The sequence below is a fragment of the Lytechinus pictus genome, chromosome 16 (genome assembly GCF_037042905.1).
Source record: "Lytechinus pictus isolate F3 Inbred chromosome 16, Lp3.0, whole genome shotgun sequence".
In the NCBI taxonomy this organism is placed as follows: domain Eukaryota; kingdom Metazoa; phylum Echinodermata; class Echinoidea; order Temnopleuroida; family Toxopneustidae; genus Lytechinus; species Lytechinus pictus.
In genome coordinates this window covers 10,034,202-10,049,575 of record NC_087260.1, presented here as the reverse complement: position 1 = coordinate 10,049,575, position 15,374 = coordinate 10,034,202, and the positions used below count along the sequence as shown (strand labels likewise).

The 15,374-nt window shown below is 36.6% G+C and overlaps 1 protein-coding gene across 1 annotated transcript; it reads right to left on the bottom strand.

Annotated features, from left to right (window-relative positions):
* Nucleotides 1-2,079: 2,079 nt before the first annotated feature.
* Nucleotides 2,080-9,475, bottom strand: LOC135157040 (uncharacterized). The gene is made up of 2 exons (XM_064111439.1): nucleotides 5,118-9,475; nucleotides 2,080-4,060 (listed from the first exon to the last, which is right to left on the bottom strand). Exons 1-2 carry the CDS (start codon nucleotides 7,864-7,866, stop codon nucleotides 3,996-3,998), a joined length of 2,814 nt encoding a protein of 937 aa, XP_063967509.1. The 5' UTR covers nucleotides 7,867-9,475; the 3' UTR covers nucleotides 2,080-3,995.
* Between the last annotated feature and the right edge of the window lie 5,899 nt (nucleotides 9,476-15,374).

Below are 15,374 nucleotides of genomic sequence, written 5' to 3'. Positions count from 1 at the left end.
TTCATACATTTATGTTAAATTATCTAATATGTAAATGATATCATACCCCTTAGTTTATATTTTACTGTTATTGTGTTGTCTACAGGATAACTATTCTCATTTCATCAAAAAATGAATATGTTATCTTTAAACAAATTTTGTAATAGTGATAATTATGTTTTCAATATCATTGAATTAATTAACTACTTGCATATAACCTAAGTTACACTTTTATATTTCATGTATATTGTTATTTTATGTTAACATGACCATGCTGAAAAAACCCAGTCAATCTGATCTTGTTATCCTGTATAAAGATATTTTAATAAATAAAAAATAAATTCAATGAATATATAATACTTCAGAATTCAACCTATGGCCATGGACCTAATAATTGTATATGTATATAGGTCCATGCTTTGACAAAATCTTCGATGTAGGTTGTCAAGGACAACATGAATGAATGGGAAGGTCTATCAGCAAAAGAATATTCATGCTTGGGCATGTAGCCTATTTACAATTGTCTGCTATTTATTGGAGCAAATTGCCGGTGCAGACTCGGCTTCGTGTTTATACGTAGAAAAATGTCGTTGTCTGCACCGGCTCGCGGTTTTGATCTTACTATTTTGGCGGTGCAAAATTTCCGTGTCTGCACCGAGAGCCGATGCAAGTTAATCGCGTTTACACGCATAAAATATATGGATCACTGGACATTAAGAACACATTTATGTCATTAAAACGTCATTTAAGGTTATAAATGGTCAAATTGCATTACAATATGGCGAAAATAAGTTCTAAATACAACTAAGTGAGATATTGTATGCATTTTTACTGAAAGTTAAGTTGAGGGTGCGAATATTAAGAATCTGATGGGTGCGACCATGAAATAATGAAAATATTTATTGATGGGACTGAAATTGTGCAAGTTAAGTCAATACGCTATTTAAGTGTTGTACTACATGGAAATCTTAAATGGGACATTCACATCAATAACTTATGCAAATCCATGGGATTCCAGATCCGTTCCCTTGGAAAATTAAGAATTTTTTAAAGTCCTTCGTTATCGAACACCCTTAATAAATGTACAGTACATCCTTGCATCGATTATGGACTACCTGTTTGGGGGAAATACTACTGATAAAAAATATATATATAGATTACAAAAAAGGGCCGCACGTTACATAACTGGAAACTTTGATCGACACATTTCTCTTTAAACACTTGTAAAAAACCTATATTGATGAAAGAAAATAATACTTTCTTGCCACACAAATTTTTAAATGTATACATGCATTAGCACCTCCTCCGACTTTTTAACGACAAAAACAAGTAAGAAATAACAGGCCTAATATCCTTAACGTAATCGTACCCGTTGTTCACCTTTCAATTTTCAAACAAGCTTTCGTATTTTCCGGTGTCAAACGATGGAACGACATGCCCCATAATATCCAAAATGCACAAACTATCAAAATATTTAAATCAACTTATAAGAATTTTTATTTCAATAATCAGCATTAGATGCTTTTTGTTCCACTTTAACTCTATTTTTCTCTTCTTGATTGGGTTTATAAACAATGAACGTATACATTATTTTCTCCATTTTCTCTTTGTAAACGTTCTTCATCGTTTTATGATTTGTGTAAATACTAAATCAATAGTTTATTCTCTCCGATATGTAGTTAAGTCATCATTACTGATATCATAATATTTCGTTACATGTGTGTATGATATTTTACAACAATTAATTTCTTAAGAATTAAACAAGTTGTCAGTCCAGTATTTTTCATTCTTGGCGGACAATATTTAAAAACATACAAATTATATAATGAAATACAAACGAATAAATTGGAATAGTAAGTCACCAGTTTGCTCATTGAATATTCATGAAGACATCCATCGAACTGTTTTACATAGACAATGTAAAACTTTAAAGGAATAACAAAACAATGTTGTTATTCCATGTCCGATTTTTATGTTTTTTTCTTTAGTTTGTCTGATTTATACAGTGTCTGTTTGTCACGTGGGAAGTGACTTTTTTTAATTATTTACTTACTGCTGCTTGACACCAAAAAAGAATACGTGAAACTGATAAATACAGTTATTAAAAAGATTTAATCATATCTCTTCAATCTTTTTGATGTTCTCTTTTGATGGTTTTACAATAATTTGTACATGAAAATGTACATGGATAAAACGAAATACAACTTAACCTAACGGTAATCGTTGACTCTAGCCCCCATCGTCTCATCTGGCCTGACATGCATGCCCCACTCGGCCCTGGTGGTCGGTCCAGTTCCTGGCCTCCGCAGCTAGCGATGTCTCTTCCACTCGGCCTCGGCCTCCGCAGACTGTGTTGCCCCTTTGATGAGTAACCCCCAGATCAGAGATGTGGCTTCAACGAATTAGTGGACGAGATCGAGCCCCCAATGATGACATGAGTTTTGACGAAAACATGTCGGTGGAGAACCGGTGGCAGCTGGGGTCGTTATCTCGTCACCGACGTAGTCCCTTCAGTTATAACTTAGACTGCCTATACGAACGTCTGTAGTCTATTCTAGCTTAGGTGGTTCTCCTTGAATTATTGAAACTAACCTCCTAATATACCCTACCGTTACTAGGAATAACTGTAAAATTTCTATAACGTAATTCAAAGAATTTTTATAGCAGATGAGTGCATAAAGCAACACATTCTTAATAACAAAAAGACTTCCTGTGCATCTGTACATCTACATTCTTCAATGCTAAAGCACAGTATTAACTATTTATGACACCTGTATGAAGATGCTTAGCTAGTACGAAATATGTCTAACACTTGAACAAAATATGACATCCACCTGATCTTGGACTCTAGGGGGGGGGGGTATCAAACGTTCCCAACGCTTGCTTTTGAAACATTCAAAACATATGTACATATACAATTGTCTATAGGCCTACCATAAGCTGGACCAAGTAAATATTTTAAACACATGTCTGAACTCAACTGAAATACTCTATAATTAAATTTCTTTCCTGACAATATCCCCCACCTTAAGATGAAATTAAGGGAACCTGAATTACATCCGTTAAAGAAATTTACTTTCAAAGCATTGACTAAGCTTTCATAACACTATTTCCAAAAACACAAGTAATAATCGATTTTTATACCAGCATAACATATATGCCAAATGCATTATACAAAACCATTTCATATCAAATCATCTAAGCTTTTTAGTTTTGTAAAAGATCAATTTCACTTTCAGTTTCAAAATATCATTTAAATTCTGCAAAGCGCATTAGAATTTACAATCCTTTCTTACTTTGCTTTGTCATATAACTGTTTAAATTCAGTAATCTTTCCGAACACAACTTCTTTTAAAACAAAGTGCAGTGTTTGTTACCACTTTCATAGCATTGTATATTTCAATAAATGAAAGTACTTCATAATCCTTAAAACATTGCTTTATGTATGTAAAATCAGTATTCTTCTCAAAATCAGCATTTTTTTTTTAAACATTCAAGTAAATTAAAATTATTGCAATGCCATTCAGTTTTCAAAAATTCATATTTTTGTGTACATAAATTACTTCAAAAATGGTTACAAAGTTTCAACCGTTTCATGTTTAACATATTTGAATTCAACGTTATGTTCTTGCTTAATTTTATTTTTTTTTAAATAATCGATTAAAGAAACAAATTTTATATTTCAAACACAGTTACTGATTCGCAATATTTTCATTAAACGAATTTGAATAGCACTTGTACGAATACAGCATATTCTAACACATAAATGTGTATTTTGTACAATGAAAGTGCCTGTTTTAGAATATCAATAACTCTTTAAGATTTTTTTTTGTTTAAGACTTCTTACGAACAAGCGACTCTTTCCGTTTTGTTTTCATTGCATACATATTTTATATAAAGTACAACAAAAATATAATTTTACAATCTTATTTCCTAACTTCCTAAACTAAATGACCTATAAGTTTCCCTATTCTAACTAAATTCACAGGTAAGCCCTACTAACGTAAATCCCTATTCTAATTTCTAATCGCGAATTGTAATTGAGTTGCGATTGTGATTAGCTTCGAAGATCCAAGGATACCTGGAATAAATGATAAAAAGATCATGAATATCTGCAAAATACTTATGCATCAAACAAAGCATTGTATACATATATATAAAAAAAATTGGCCTTATGGCTTCTTTTACACGACAGGAATATAGAAAATATTACTATTCATAAGTGCACAGATATTATATAAAATGTTTATTTTACGAAAACGAGCAGTGTATAATATTGTGTATAAGTATTTAATGTTTATGAAATATATTTTGAACCATATATCCGTAATTGTCAACATCCTAGTGAACTAAAGCTCTCTCACACCAGCTCATTTGATATAGACCCGGGATCAAACACGGTTATCTTGTTAAGGTGCCGGACATCTATCCAAAACCAGTCTGAACTATCCGGTTTCTTAACCAATACAATCGGATGCGCATAAGACGGATCCGAAGGCTCGACAACCCTTGACTTCAGCATTGACTCAACCTCGACAACTTGGGGTACTCTAGTGTAAGGGGGAGAACGAACAGGTCCATCACTTGTCAAATGAATTTTACATTCAGCCACTGAAGTTTTCTTGGGAACATCCGTGAATACATCCTGGTATTCACACAACAAATCTCGAACTTCATCCTTACAATCCTTATCTAGTCTTTCATCAACATGAACATGACTCACAAACTCCTTTTGTAATGAGCATGGCATATCAGGCGCATCTCCAATACACTCATCTATCATCTCTCCCTCTTCTTTATCCTTAACAGCTAGCAGCCACCTCTTCTTCCCTACGAACATATCGCCTGAGAAGATTGATATGATATGTCTTCCTCACACCATTGACGTCGACAACATAATCATAGTCAAACTTGGTACCAACAACCTTAAAATGGTCCTTGCCATTCCACTAGTAACTTGTTATGAACAGTAGGTAAAAGTATCAAGACCTCATCACCAACAATCAACTTCCTTTTCTTCGCATTTCGATCATAATAACCTTTGTACCTCTTTGCGGAGGATTTCAAAGTGTCTTGCGCCAATTGCCAAGACTCGACCAACCGCTTCCTTAAGTCAATTACGTATTCATACTCGTTACCTAACTCTGCGTCAATACTCTCATTCGTCCATAATTCTCTCAAAATATCCATTGGACCTCTCACATGTCTACCATAGAGTAATTCAAATGGAGAAAACCCCAGGCTCGAACTGGGTGCTTCTCGCAGAGCAAACAACAAAGCAGGTAAGTACCTGTCCCACTGACGTGGCTCCTCAGAACAAAGACGCCTCAAAGCTGTCTTAATTACTCCATTGTACCTCTCTACAAGGCCATTACACATCGGATGGTATCTAGAGCTTGTTATTTGTTTGACTGATAACAACTGTGACACCTTCCTCATTAAATCAGATACAAATTGTGTACCTAAGTCTGACATTACTTCACAAGGAACACCTACCCTACTATACACAGTGACTAATGCCTCAGCTACATCTACAGTCGATATTGATTTCAATGGTATAGCTTCTACATATCTAGTCGCATAATCTACTATCGTTAAGATGTGAGTATGTCCTCTTGCAGATGGAATGAATGGACCCATTAAATCTATCGCAATTCGTTGAAATGGGACGCCAACTATCGGTAACTTACCGAGAGTCGTTTTGGGGACTCTCCCTTTACTAACAGTCTTCTGACACACGTCACATGATCGGCAGAAATTGGCAACATCCTCATACATACTTGGCCAATAAAACTGGGCTTTAACCTTTGACAATGTATTGTTAATGCCGAGATGTCCACCAAACAATGAATCATGGGCAATTCGCATAATCTCAGACCTGTGTGTCTTTGGAACAACCACTAACTTGGGACCAACACCAACACTTGGATTTCTCATATCCCTTTCTTGTCGATAAAGACAATTCTTCTCTGACATGAACAAGAATCTCGATTTAGTCTCGATATCATTCACCTTGTTCCACAAAGGCTTAAGTGACAAATCATCCTTTTGCTCTCGCAAAAAGTCCTCCGACTTCACTTTTACTCCCGAGTCTCTTACTTTCAAATCTTGTTTAGGTTTAGATTGACTTTGCTTTTGTGCTCTAGTTTCAACAGCCATCGCCTCATCCACACATGAAGGCACATCATCCAAAACCTCATCCACTTTCGTAACAGACTCATCCATTTTGGAAACCCGAACATTATCTTCCGAACTCGACACAACTTCCAAACTTTGCATATCAACTTCGGATACCCGATCATCAACATCGGAACTATTCGCCTTTTGAACTATACTAGGCACCCATTGCAGGTCAGGATCCTTGGGCTCACGTGCCCCCTTCACATCATTGCCAATAATGACGTCACACAAACAATTGGGCATACACAAGGCATTGATTTCTCCAATGAAATAGGGACTATCTAGCATGATATTTGCCCTAGGAAAACGTCTCAGAGTACCATCTATCAGCCTAACTAACTGAATCACTCCCGTGAACTGATTGTCTAATACTAAACTCGTTCTCACTACACTTGTACTACTCCCAGAATCCTTCAGCACGGAAACAGGCTTGTTCTTGGGTAACAACCTACCCGAAACAACTGGCATATCATCAATCATTGCACCAACCTCATCGTATGCCATACCAAGCGTTTCAACACTCTCACTTTCTGACGGAACTGTAATCATTGGATTGCCTATGAGAACACATCCAGCTGAACTTTCAACAAATCCAGTGGATTTTGACTGACTACTAGCCCTATCGTCTGAACGCAAAGTTCCTATTGACATAAAATTCTCATTCCTATTCAAATGTAAACCCGAATTTTCTGACCTAACACTATCCAGTGGAGTGTCCTCCACACTCATAGCCTGAGCTGAATGAACTATGGGCTTCATTGGACAATTCCATTTCAAATGATTCGGACTACCACACATATAACACCCATTCTTTGTACCGCTATTACCATAGCTAGGTTTTGTGCTATTTTTCGTTGAACTAGCATACTTGGGCTTCCTATCTGCCTGTGGACCTAATACTGATTTAGTGTTATGGATCTGACTTAATTTCTGTTTCTGATTTTGATTCTGTCTTTGGTTCTGATTCTTAGGATTGAATTTATCATTTCTATGACCAATGAAAGTATGCAATCCATGCGCATGCACATATATCTCAGCACATTCAACCATCTCATGTAACTTCCCACAATTCCTTTCCTTCAAGAATCCAACTACCTCTCTGGGGCAACAATCCAAAAATTGCTCCCTAACAACCAAATCGACCAGGGAATCGTAATCACCAACACCAGACAAATCCAACCACTTATCAAAGTATCCTTTCATCCGAACAGCAAACTGTTTTGGGCGCTCTTCCCTATTTGGTCTTACCGACCTGAATTTCTTTCTATAACCATTCTCAGTAAGATGGAAATATTCCATAAGCTCACGCTTTACCCTATCATAATCGGTGCGATCAGTGCTATTCATTCTATTCACTACATCCAGCGATTTTCCAGTCAGATTTGAAATTAAATGCAAGCACCTAACTTGTTTTGGTACGTTCTGACTATCCATTAACAATTCAAACTTTGTTATGTAAGAATCAAAACTGTCAGTTGATTCGTCAAACTTTCCTACCTTCAACTTAATCCCACTGAACTCAAGAGGGCGTTCCTCTAATTTTGCCTGTTCAATTTTAATTTGGGCCAAGCGCAATTCATGAACTTCCTTTTCACGTTCTCGTTCACGTTCCATCGAATCTGTGACAAAACTACTCAATTCGCCACCACTAAGTCCCATCTCCCTACCTAAAGTAGAAAACTCCTTCATTTTCTCTATGCTAGCCATATTGAATGAATTCCAAAAACCTAGCAACCAGACTTGAATTGTGAAAGGCGTCCGCAAAACAAAGCAACAATAGCTTTAACCTGGCAACCAAATGCCGAACCCTAGTACAAGCACCGCACTAGAAATCGTATCTCCACGAGCATACAATTATTCAACCATGCGAACAACAAAGCCCACTTCACACATACAAATTCACAGTCTGTAACATACAATACTTGCTACCCTGCCAACGAGTTACCCGTAAGAATAGACAGTAATTATGTGAATTAAGAACAAACAGTTCTTCCCGACATATCCTTTATCCTAACGACCAACAGCCCATAGCATTAAAACAGGGCCTGCTTTCCCTAAATGCTGTTTACCCGGCCGAAAAAAGGTATGAAGTATATTTTCTCACTGAAAATTTCCCACAATAATTCATCGTACTATCCAAATGTAAATTCAAGCATAACAAGTATGATTAGTACCAAGGCTTCAATGCACACCTTGGGGAGAAATACTTTAAGAGCTATTACCAATAGACCATCAATAAAGTATCCACCACAGATTAATTTCTTTCCTAAATAATTTTGAATTATTTCAAGCAGCAGTGTCTCGGTGGGACCTCCAAATTGTCACGTGGGAAGTGACTTTTTTTAATTATTTACTTACTGCTGCTTGACACCAAAAAAGAATACGTGAAACTGATAAATACATTTATTAAAAAGATTTAATCATATCTCTTCAATCTTTCTGATGTTCTCTTTTGATGGTTTTACAATAATTTGTACATGAAAATGTACATGGATAAAACAAAATACAACTTAACTTAACGGTAATCGTTGACTCTAGCCCCCATCGTCTCATCTGGCCTGACATGCATGCCCCACTCGGCCCTGGTGGTCGGTCCAGTTCCTGGCCTCCGCAGCTAGCGATGTCTCTTCCACTCGGCCTCGGCCTCCGCAGACTGTGTTGCCCCTTTGATGAGTAACCCCCAGATCAGAGATGTGGCTTCAACGAATTAGTGGACGAGATCGAGCCCCCAATGATGACATGAGTTTTGACGAAAACATGTCGGTGGAGAACCGGTGGCAGCTGGGGTCGTTATCTCGTCACCGACGTAGTCCCTTCAGTTATAACTTAGACTGCCTATACGAACGTCTGTAGTCTATTCTAGCTTAGGTGGTTCTCCTTGAATTATTGAAACTAACCTCCTAATATACCCTACCGTTACTAGGAATAACTGTAAAATTTCTATAACGTAATTCAAAGAATTTTTATAGCAGATGAGTGCATAAAGCAACACATTCTTAATAACAAAAAGACTTCCTGTGCATCTGTACATCTACATTCTTCAATGCTAAAGCACAGTATTAACTATTTATGACACCTGTATGAAGATGCTTAGCTAGTACGAAATATGTCTAACACTTGAACAAAATATGACATCCACCTGATCTTGGACTCTAAGGGGGGGGGGGGGGTATCAAACGTTCCCAACGCTTGCTTTTGAAACATTCAAAACATATGTACATATACAATTGTCTATAGGCCTACCATAAGCTGGACCAAGTAAATATTTTAAACACATGTCTGAACTCAACTGAAATACTCTATAATTAAATTTCTTTCCTGACACTGTTCAAATCACATTAAGTCATGCCTGGAGTATACCCTTTCAAATTGAATGTGCAGTGTGCAGCTGCCACAAAAAAAATAGAAAAGAAAGAAATGAAAATGGGTTACTTCGCCCTTTTTTCCTTTGTGCAAAAAAAAATTTGTTATGCCGACTTTGTGGCTTGAACTTTTGATGTGCAGTTCACCACGACGGTATTATACCATCGTGATTAACAAAACTGAGAGAGTGGACTCCAACACTGATGCAATAGCGTGTTTTCGCATCAAAACACAGAGCGAATTTAACAACACAGTAAATAAATCGTAAATGCCCGTCAAGTTACAATGAACATCTGGACAGTCTTTGTCGAAATTTGGTGAACTGGATCAGCAGTTTCGGAGCTGACCAGAAATTGCGAATATTTCGTTCGTCCAGAGTCCAGCACAAAACTTCGATTTTGATTCACCAATTTTCGATAAAAACTTAATGTTATTTTATTGTCATGATTGGTAATTGACAGTACATTGTCTACGTTCTTGAAAGAAGAAGAGGAAGAGGAGGAGAAAGAGAAGAAGGAGGGATGGAGGAAGAAGAGGGAGGAGAGGAGGAGAAGTAGAAGTAGAAGAAGAAGAGAAAGAAAAAGAAGAGGAGAAGGAGAAAATGGAGAAAGAAAAGTAAGGAAAGCAATACGGTCAATATTTCTAAATATGTTTGATCTCCGCGCCTGCATTACGTGTTGAGATTTTATACGAAGTCTTTTGAAAAAATATTTTAAGATGTCCCTTTTTAGGTCTAAAACTTCGTTGTCGTATTATTTGTCTATACAATATGAATTGCTTATAGAATTCAGGTCTGAATGCAATAATTAATCTCGCGCTTCGCGCTCGCAATACTTATTTAGTGGAAAACGTTTCCTGTTCATAGATCCTATCAGTAACGCTTTTTTGAGGTAGTTGTATCGAAAAAATGTTAGAATGTTCTGTTTTCGGGTCAGTTTATGAAGAAAAGCAGCTCCCGCTTTGCGTTTGCATTATTCATTTAGGTCCTGGATCTGCCCCTGGATTGGATATAGATGAGTATTGGTCGTCAGACGTCAGTAATCGGTACTGGTATCTGTTGGTAAAGGCCTAGCTATACCCATGCTTACACATTCCTCTGGTTATTACTGTCCCCCCTTTCTATCCTATGTACCCGATCCCTTCATCCGCCTATCTATATTTTCCAATTTCAATTCCCTCAACCTTCTGACATTCCTGCCAGTGAGTGAGTGATTTTCCCCATATCTAGTGATATATCATGTTACTGTCGCATATATTTTCACGTTCATATTTTTTTTAATGAGTAAATGGATGCATTTATTTTTGTTTTAACTGTGTGTATGGAAATAAAACAAATGCAAATCAATACATGAATACAACTGATTTCAATTTCAAATACCTCTTTTATAACGTCTCCAAATGAGCAGAATTGGGAACATAATGTAAACACCTTTAAAGAGGAATAAAAGAAGTATTTTGATATAAACATTGCAATTACCACTTGATTAGAAATATATCGATCACGATCCAATACATTTCATTTCTGGAATGATATACAAAAAAATAATAATTTCGACGATAAAGTGCAATCGCCCGATAGCAAATATCAGTAGTAGCAAGATTCCAACTGTTTTATTGAAATGGGCATCCCCTGGGTAACCTTTCCCACCTTCAGTGCCACTTCCAGACCTACACATCCAAACGTATGGGGGGTGGGCTGCAAAATGCAGGGCAACAGGGACTGCGAGGTGCCCAAATATCCTCATGTATTGGTAATGACCGAATGTATAATTTATGCAATATCATGTAAAAAGGCTAAATAATAATTGAAAAAAAATGTTCGCTCGCTTCGCTCGCTCGAAAATTAAAAACTGTGAAGTTGATATTTGGGCAATGATTATCAGCCCCCTCCCCTTGAAAAATGGTGCCTATACGTCAATGCCTACTACCCCCCCCCACCTTGCTCATTCTTGTCGCTTGCCCCCCCCCCCCCCCCCCTGACGAAATATGCCAGGTACGCCATTGCTGACGCTGATGAGATTCCTGGGTCCCGTAACACAAAGGTTAGCGATTAATCGTACGCCTGATTTTCAAGATTGTACATCGTATTCAAAGGAATCAATCGTACAACAATGTTCTACGATCATTGCTAAGCTTTGTGTTACGGACCCCGGGTGCTATTTGTAAAAAAAAGTACGCTTACCTCTTTGAGCAGCCGATTAGTGTGGATGAAGAGGCTAATTGTTTTGTAATTCTTTAACTGTTTTGATATTTCATTGATTTTTTTAATCCCTAAAGCAGTCCATACAGGTTTTCAGTCACTAAACTTGGAATCGACGGCAAAATTTTCATGATGGTCATTGGGATTAAAATATGATTGAAAATTAAGAAATGTTTGTTTTATTCATCGATTTCCCCCACATAATCTTCTATTTTAGTTTGCTTAGGCCTATTGTTTTTGTTTCTACTGCGAAGCCGTGAATGGTGTGGATTGTTATTAATTGATTCAATTGTTTTCGTTTCCCATAAGTAGTTAATCTGGGCCTTGTTTCATAGACTAGTTATAATAACACATTAATACACGATTTCTACTAGGAGCACCTTGAGCACCTAGCAAGGTGGATACGTGCGCTATACAAGTCATATATTATAACTAAAGAATTTACTATAAACCAGACAGATCTAATGATTTCAGTATCTTTTATTAACTGTAGTTACAAATTTGTTTATACAGTGCGTATCAAAAAAAAGTTCACACTGTAAAATTATACATTTGTAATATCCTGAAGATTTGTCCACATTTTAATTATTTAATACATTTGTATGATATATAATTTGAATTAGATTGAATATAAATATTTCCTCATTTTTTGTTTTGTATATCACATACTTTAAACTTGCCGTTTGACTCATATTGGATTTTTTCCCCCTCAAACTCAACTTTCATATAATACCGGTTCAATTATCTGCTATTTATTTTCATCTGCTATTTTGTAGACATATATACATCAGTGAAATATGGATGGATATTTATATTTATTTTGCAGATCATTGACTATGAACTTAAAACTTGCTATTTATTTTTTTTTCTTTTGAATTATATGTTTGTATATAATATGTATGTGTTTGTAAGAGACATCCCTCGCTGCCTTACCTGGAGTTGGAAGGAATGACTTGCGGGTTACAGGAATTTTACATTTCTTTTTTTCTTCCAGGCAACTCCAGGACTGCAGCGAGGGAGTCCTTTTTTAAAATTCTGTCATACTTTGTAATGTCATCATTCTATGGTTTTTGTTTGTCTGATATGCCGAATAAATAATAATAATAACATTGATACACATCCATTAAAGCAAATGACAATATAACTGTCGAATAATATATCCGCTTGAGTGAGTACCACTTACTTTTGAAAAGTTAGTGAAAAATGATTTGTGCAGAACTTTGAAAAAATATTATTAGTCAAAGTTACTTTAGTTCGCACTAGTTCTCATTGTTTATACCTTCTAATTCTTATGCATTATTCCGATTGATATTGTACTTTAAATCTGACTATGTATTGTTACTTTGATTTTGTTGTGCTTTGTGAACGGAAAATGAATAAATCAAATCAAATAATTATGCGAATAAAAGTAAACCTTAATCATGAAGAACACATGGAATTTAGCTAATAAAATTGTTTTGAAGATAACTTTTACCTTTTCTAAATTGTTTCCTTGCCCAAAACACTTCGAAGAGTGCCATAGCGCCCCATCCCACTCCTCCACACACCGAGGCCATCGTGACGATATTTGCTTTACACTGAGCTGTGATTTACATGAAGTGGCTTAGGCTTGATTTTCATTTTGTTTATCATTGTCAAGGTTGGGAATAGTGTGAAGAAACAAGTATTAAATGAAAAATGAAATGTAAACCCACTTTAAATGATAAAAAATGCTTGAGATATCTTATCTAAACTTTTGTTTAGATTCAGTTATGTCCTCAGATCCAGCTGGCACAAAAATGGTAAAAGTTGTGTTTACTAGGTGTCAACATTTTATTTTGAGTGGCAAAACTGTTACAATATGCTTGAATGTATCCGTTTTATTTCAATTGACTAAACGTACAAGGGAAATGCATGAATAATGTTTCGCAAGGTAAGTTTGATTTCGCCTTTTCCCCTTGACACAGCGTGAAAACGAGCATTTCTGCGCAAACATAATTCTGCGAGCTTTACAAAAATGGACAGTGCTCACTCAAGTGTAATATTCCTTCAGAACTTTTACTTTCATTCGATAGATGAGACCCAAACCCAAGAATATATGTGAAACAAATTACCCACATGTTGTATATTTTCTAATTCCTCTTTTTCGATACGCACTGTATAAAAGTTTTTTTATGAGTCGGGCCCCGGCTTCCCATAACCTCGATTATGTGAACTTAATCATCATTTTTGTATAAACCTGAAATAGGGCCTTCATGGACAAATTACCTCTGAACTCAACCATGGCTCTATCTTCTGTTCAGCATTGTGCATCACAATAGGTGTTTTCTTTTTGGTCCTGAATAAGTTAAAAAAACCAAGGTCATATCCTGTGACGACAAAGCACTAAAGAATGTCTGATTAATCATTAGACCAAATCAGCATGCAGTAGAAGGTCACTCTGATGAAAAGTTCATTGTAAAGATAGCAAAATTTTTACTGTGTTTACACACTGCATCGGCTCGCGGTGCAGAATCGGCTCTCGGGTTATCTTGTATCGAATTAACACGCTGTCACACTTCGCGGTGCCGAATCGGCTCGCGGGACAAATACATAGATCAGTGGATTCTATCTGCGCATATTTTGTGCCATGCGCAATGACATCATAATAAGTGAACAGGTGAGCAATAAGCTGATTGCCAGTGCAGACTTAGTCCAGATTGGACCTTGTTGTTTGGAAGTGCTTTTTCCCAAAGCTAACATAGAGGGCACATGTCTCCCAATCTCTAATCAGCGCCAATCCACTCATCTTTCCTCCCCAACAAGGTCCAGTACAAAACTTTGCTGTACCAGAAAAGCTAGGCATCAATCAAACAAGTTACACGGTAGGGGGTCAGGTGCCCTAGTCTCACACACCAAACAAGACACATTTTTACCCAAAACAACTTCACCTCAAACAGGGTGAAAAATGCAAAGTTGTGTTTTTTTTTTTTACACTGTAAACATAAGGCTCCGTGTTAATGCACTTAAAAAATATCTATTCAGCGCCTTCCTCTCTCGTCAAATGATTCCACCCATGAACCAAGTATCAAAGTTTGAATAAGTAGACTACACCAGTCACAAGGAGGCAACAGCTGGTAAACATCTCTGGCTCAGGCAGTATCAACAGATCCTGGCCCCCACCCCCATCGTGGTCAATGGGCAGTGGAGGGTCAGGGGAAACCAGACCAGTGGCCTACAGGTACGACTAGTCTCTTGTACCAAACTTTTGCCTCCACTCAAATACAAGTTTACCCCCAAGGACGATGAAAATACACAGATGTGACCGATGTTCTACAGAATAGACATATACCACCATGATAATTTGATATTCACATTTTGTTCTATTGAAATTTTTTTTCTCTTACCCAATGATTTCATCCGTGGAATAAGTATTACAGTTTATAAGACTAGACTATGAAACCCAGGACCCTGTTGCTTCCATGAAATTACCTCCTGACCTCCATGATAAGGGGCAGTCAGTGGTTTTTGTATTATGGAGCTATATATAGCTCCATGGTTTGGACATGGTTTGATATGCATGTGTTTGCAGTGTATTCCATACTATGGACATCCATGTCCATACCCAGCTAACTATAATAACATTCATGAAAGATCCTAGAAATGCTTTCAAAAGAAATTTTTAAGAACATTT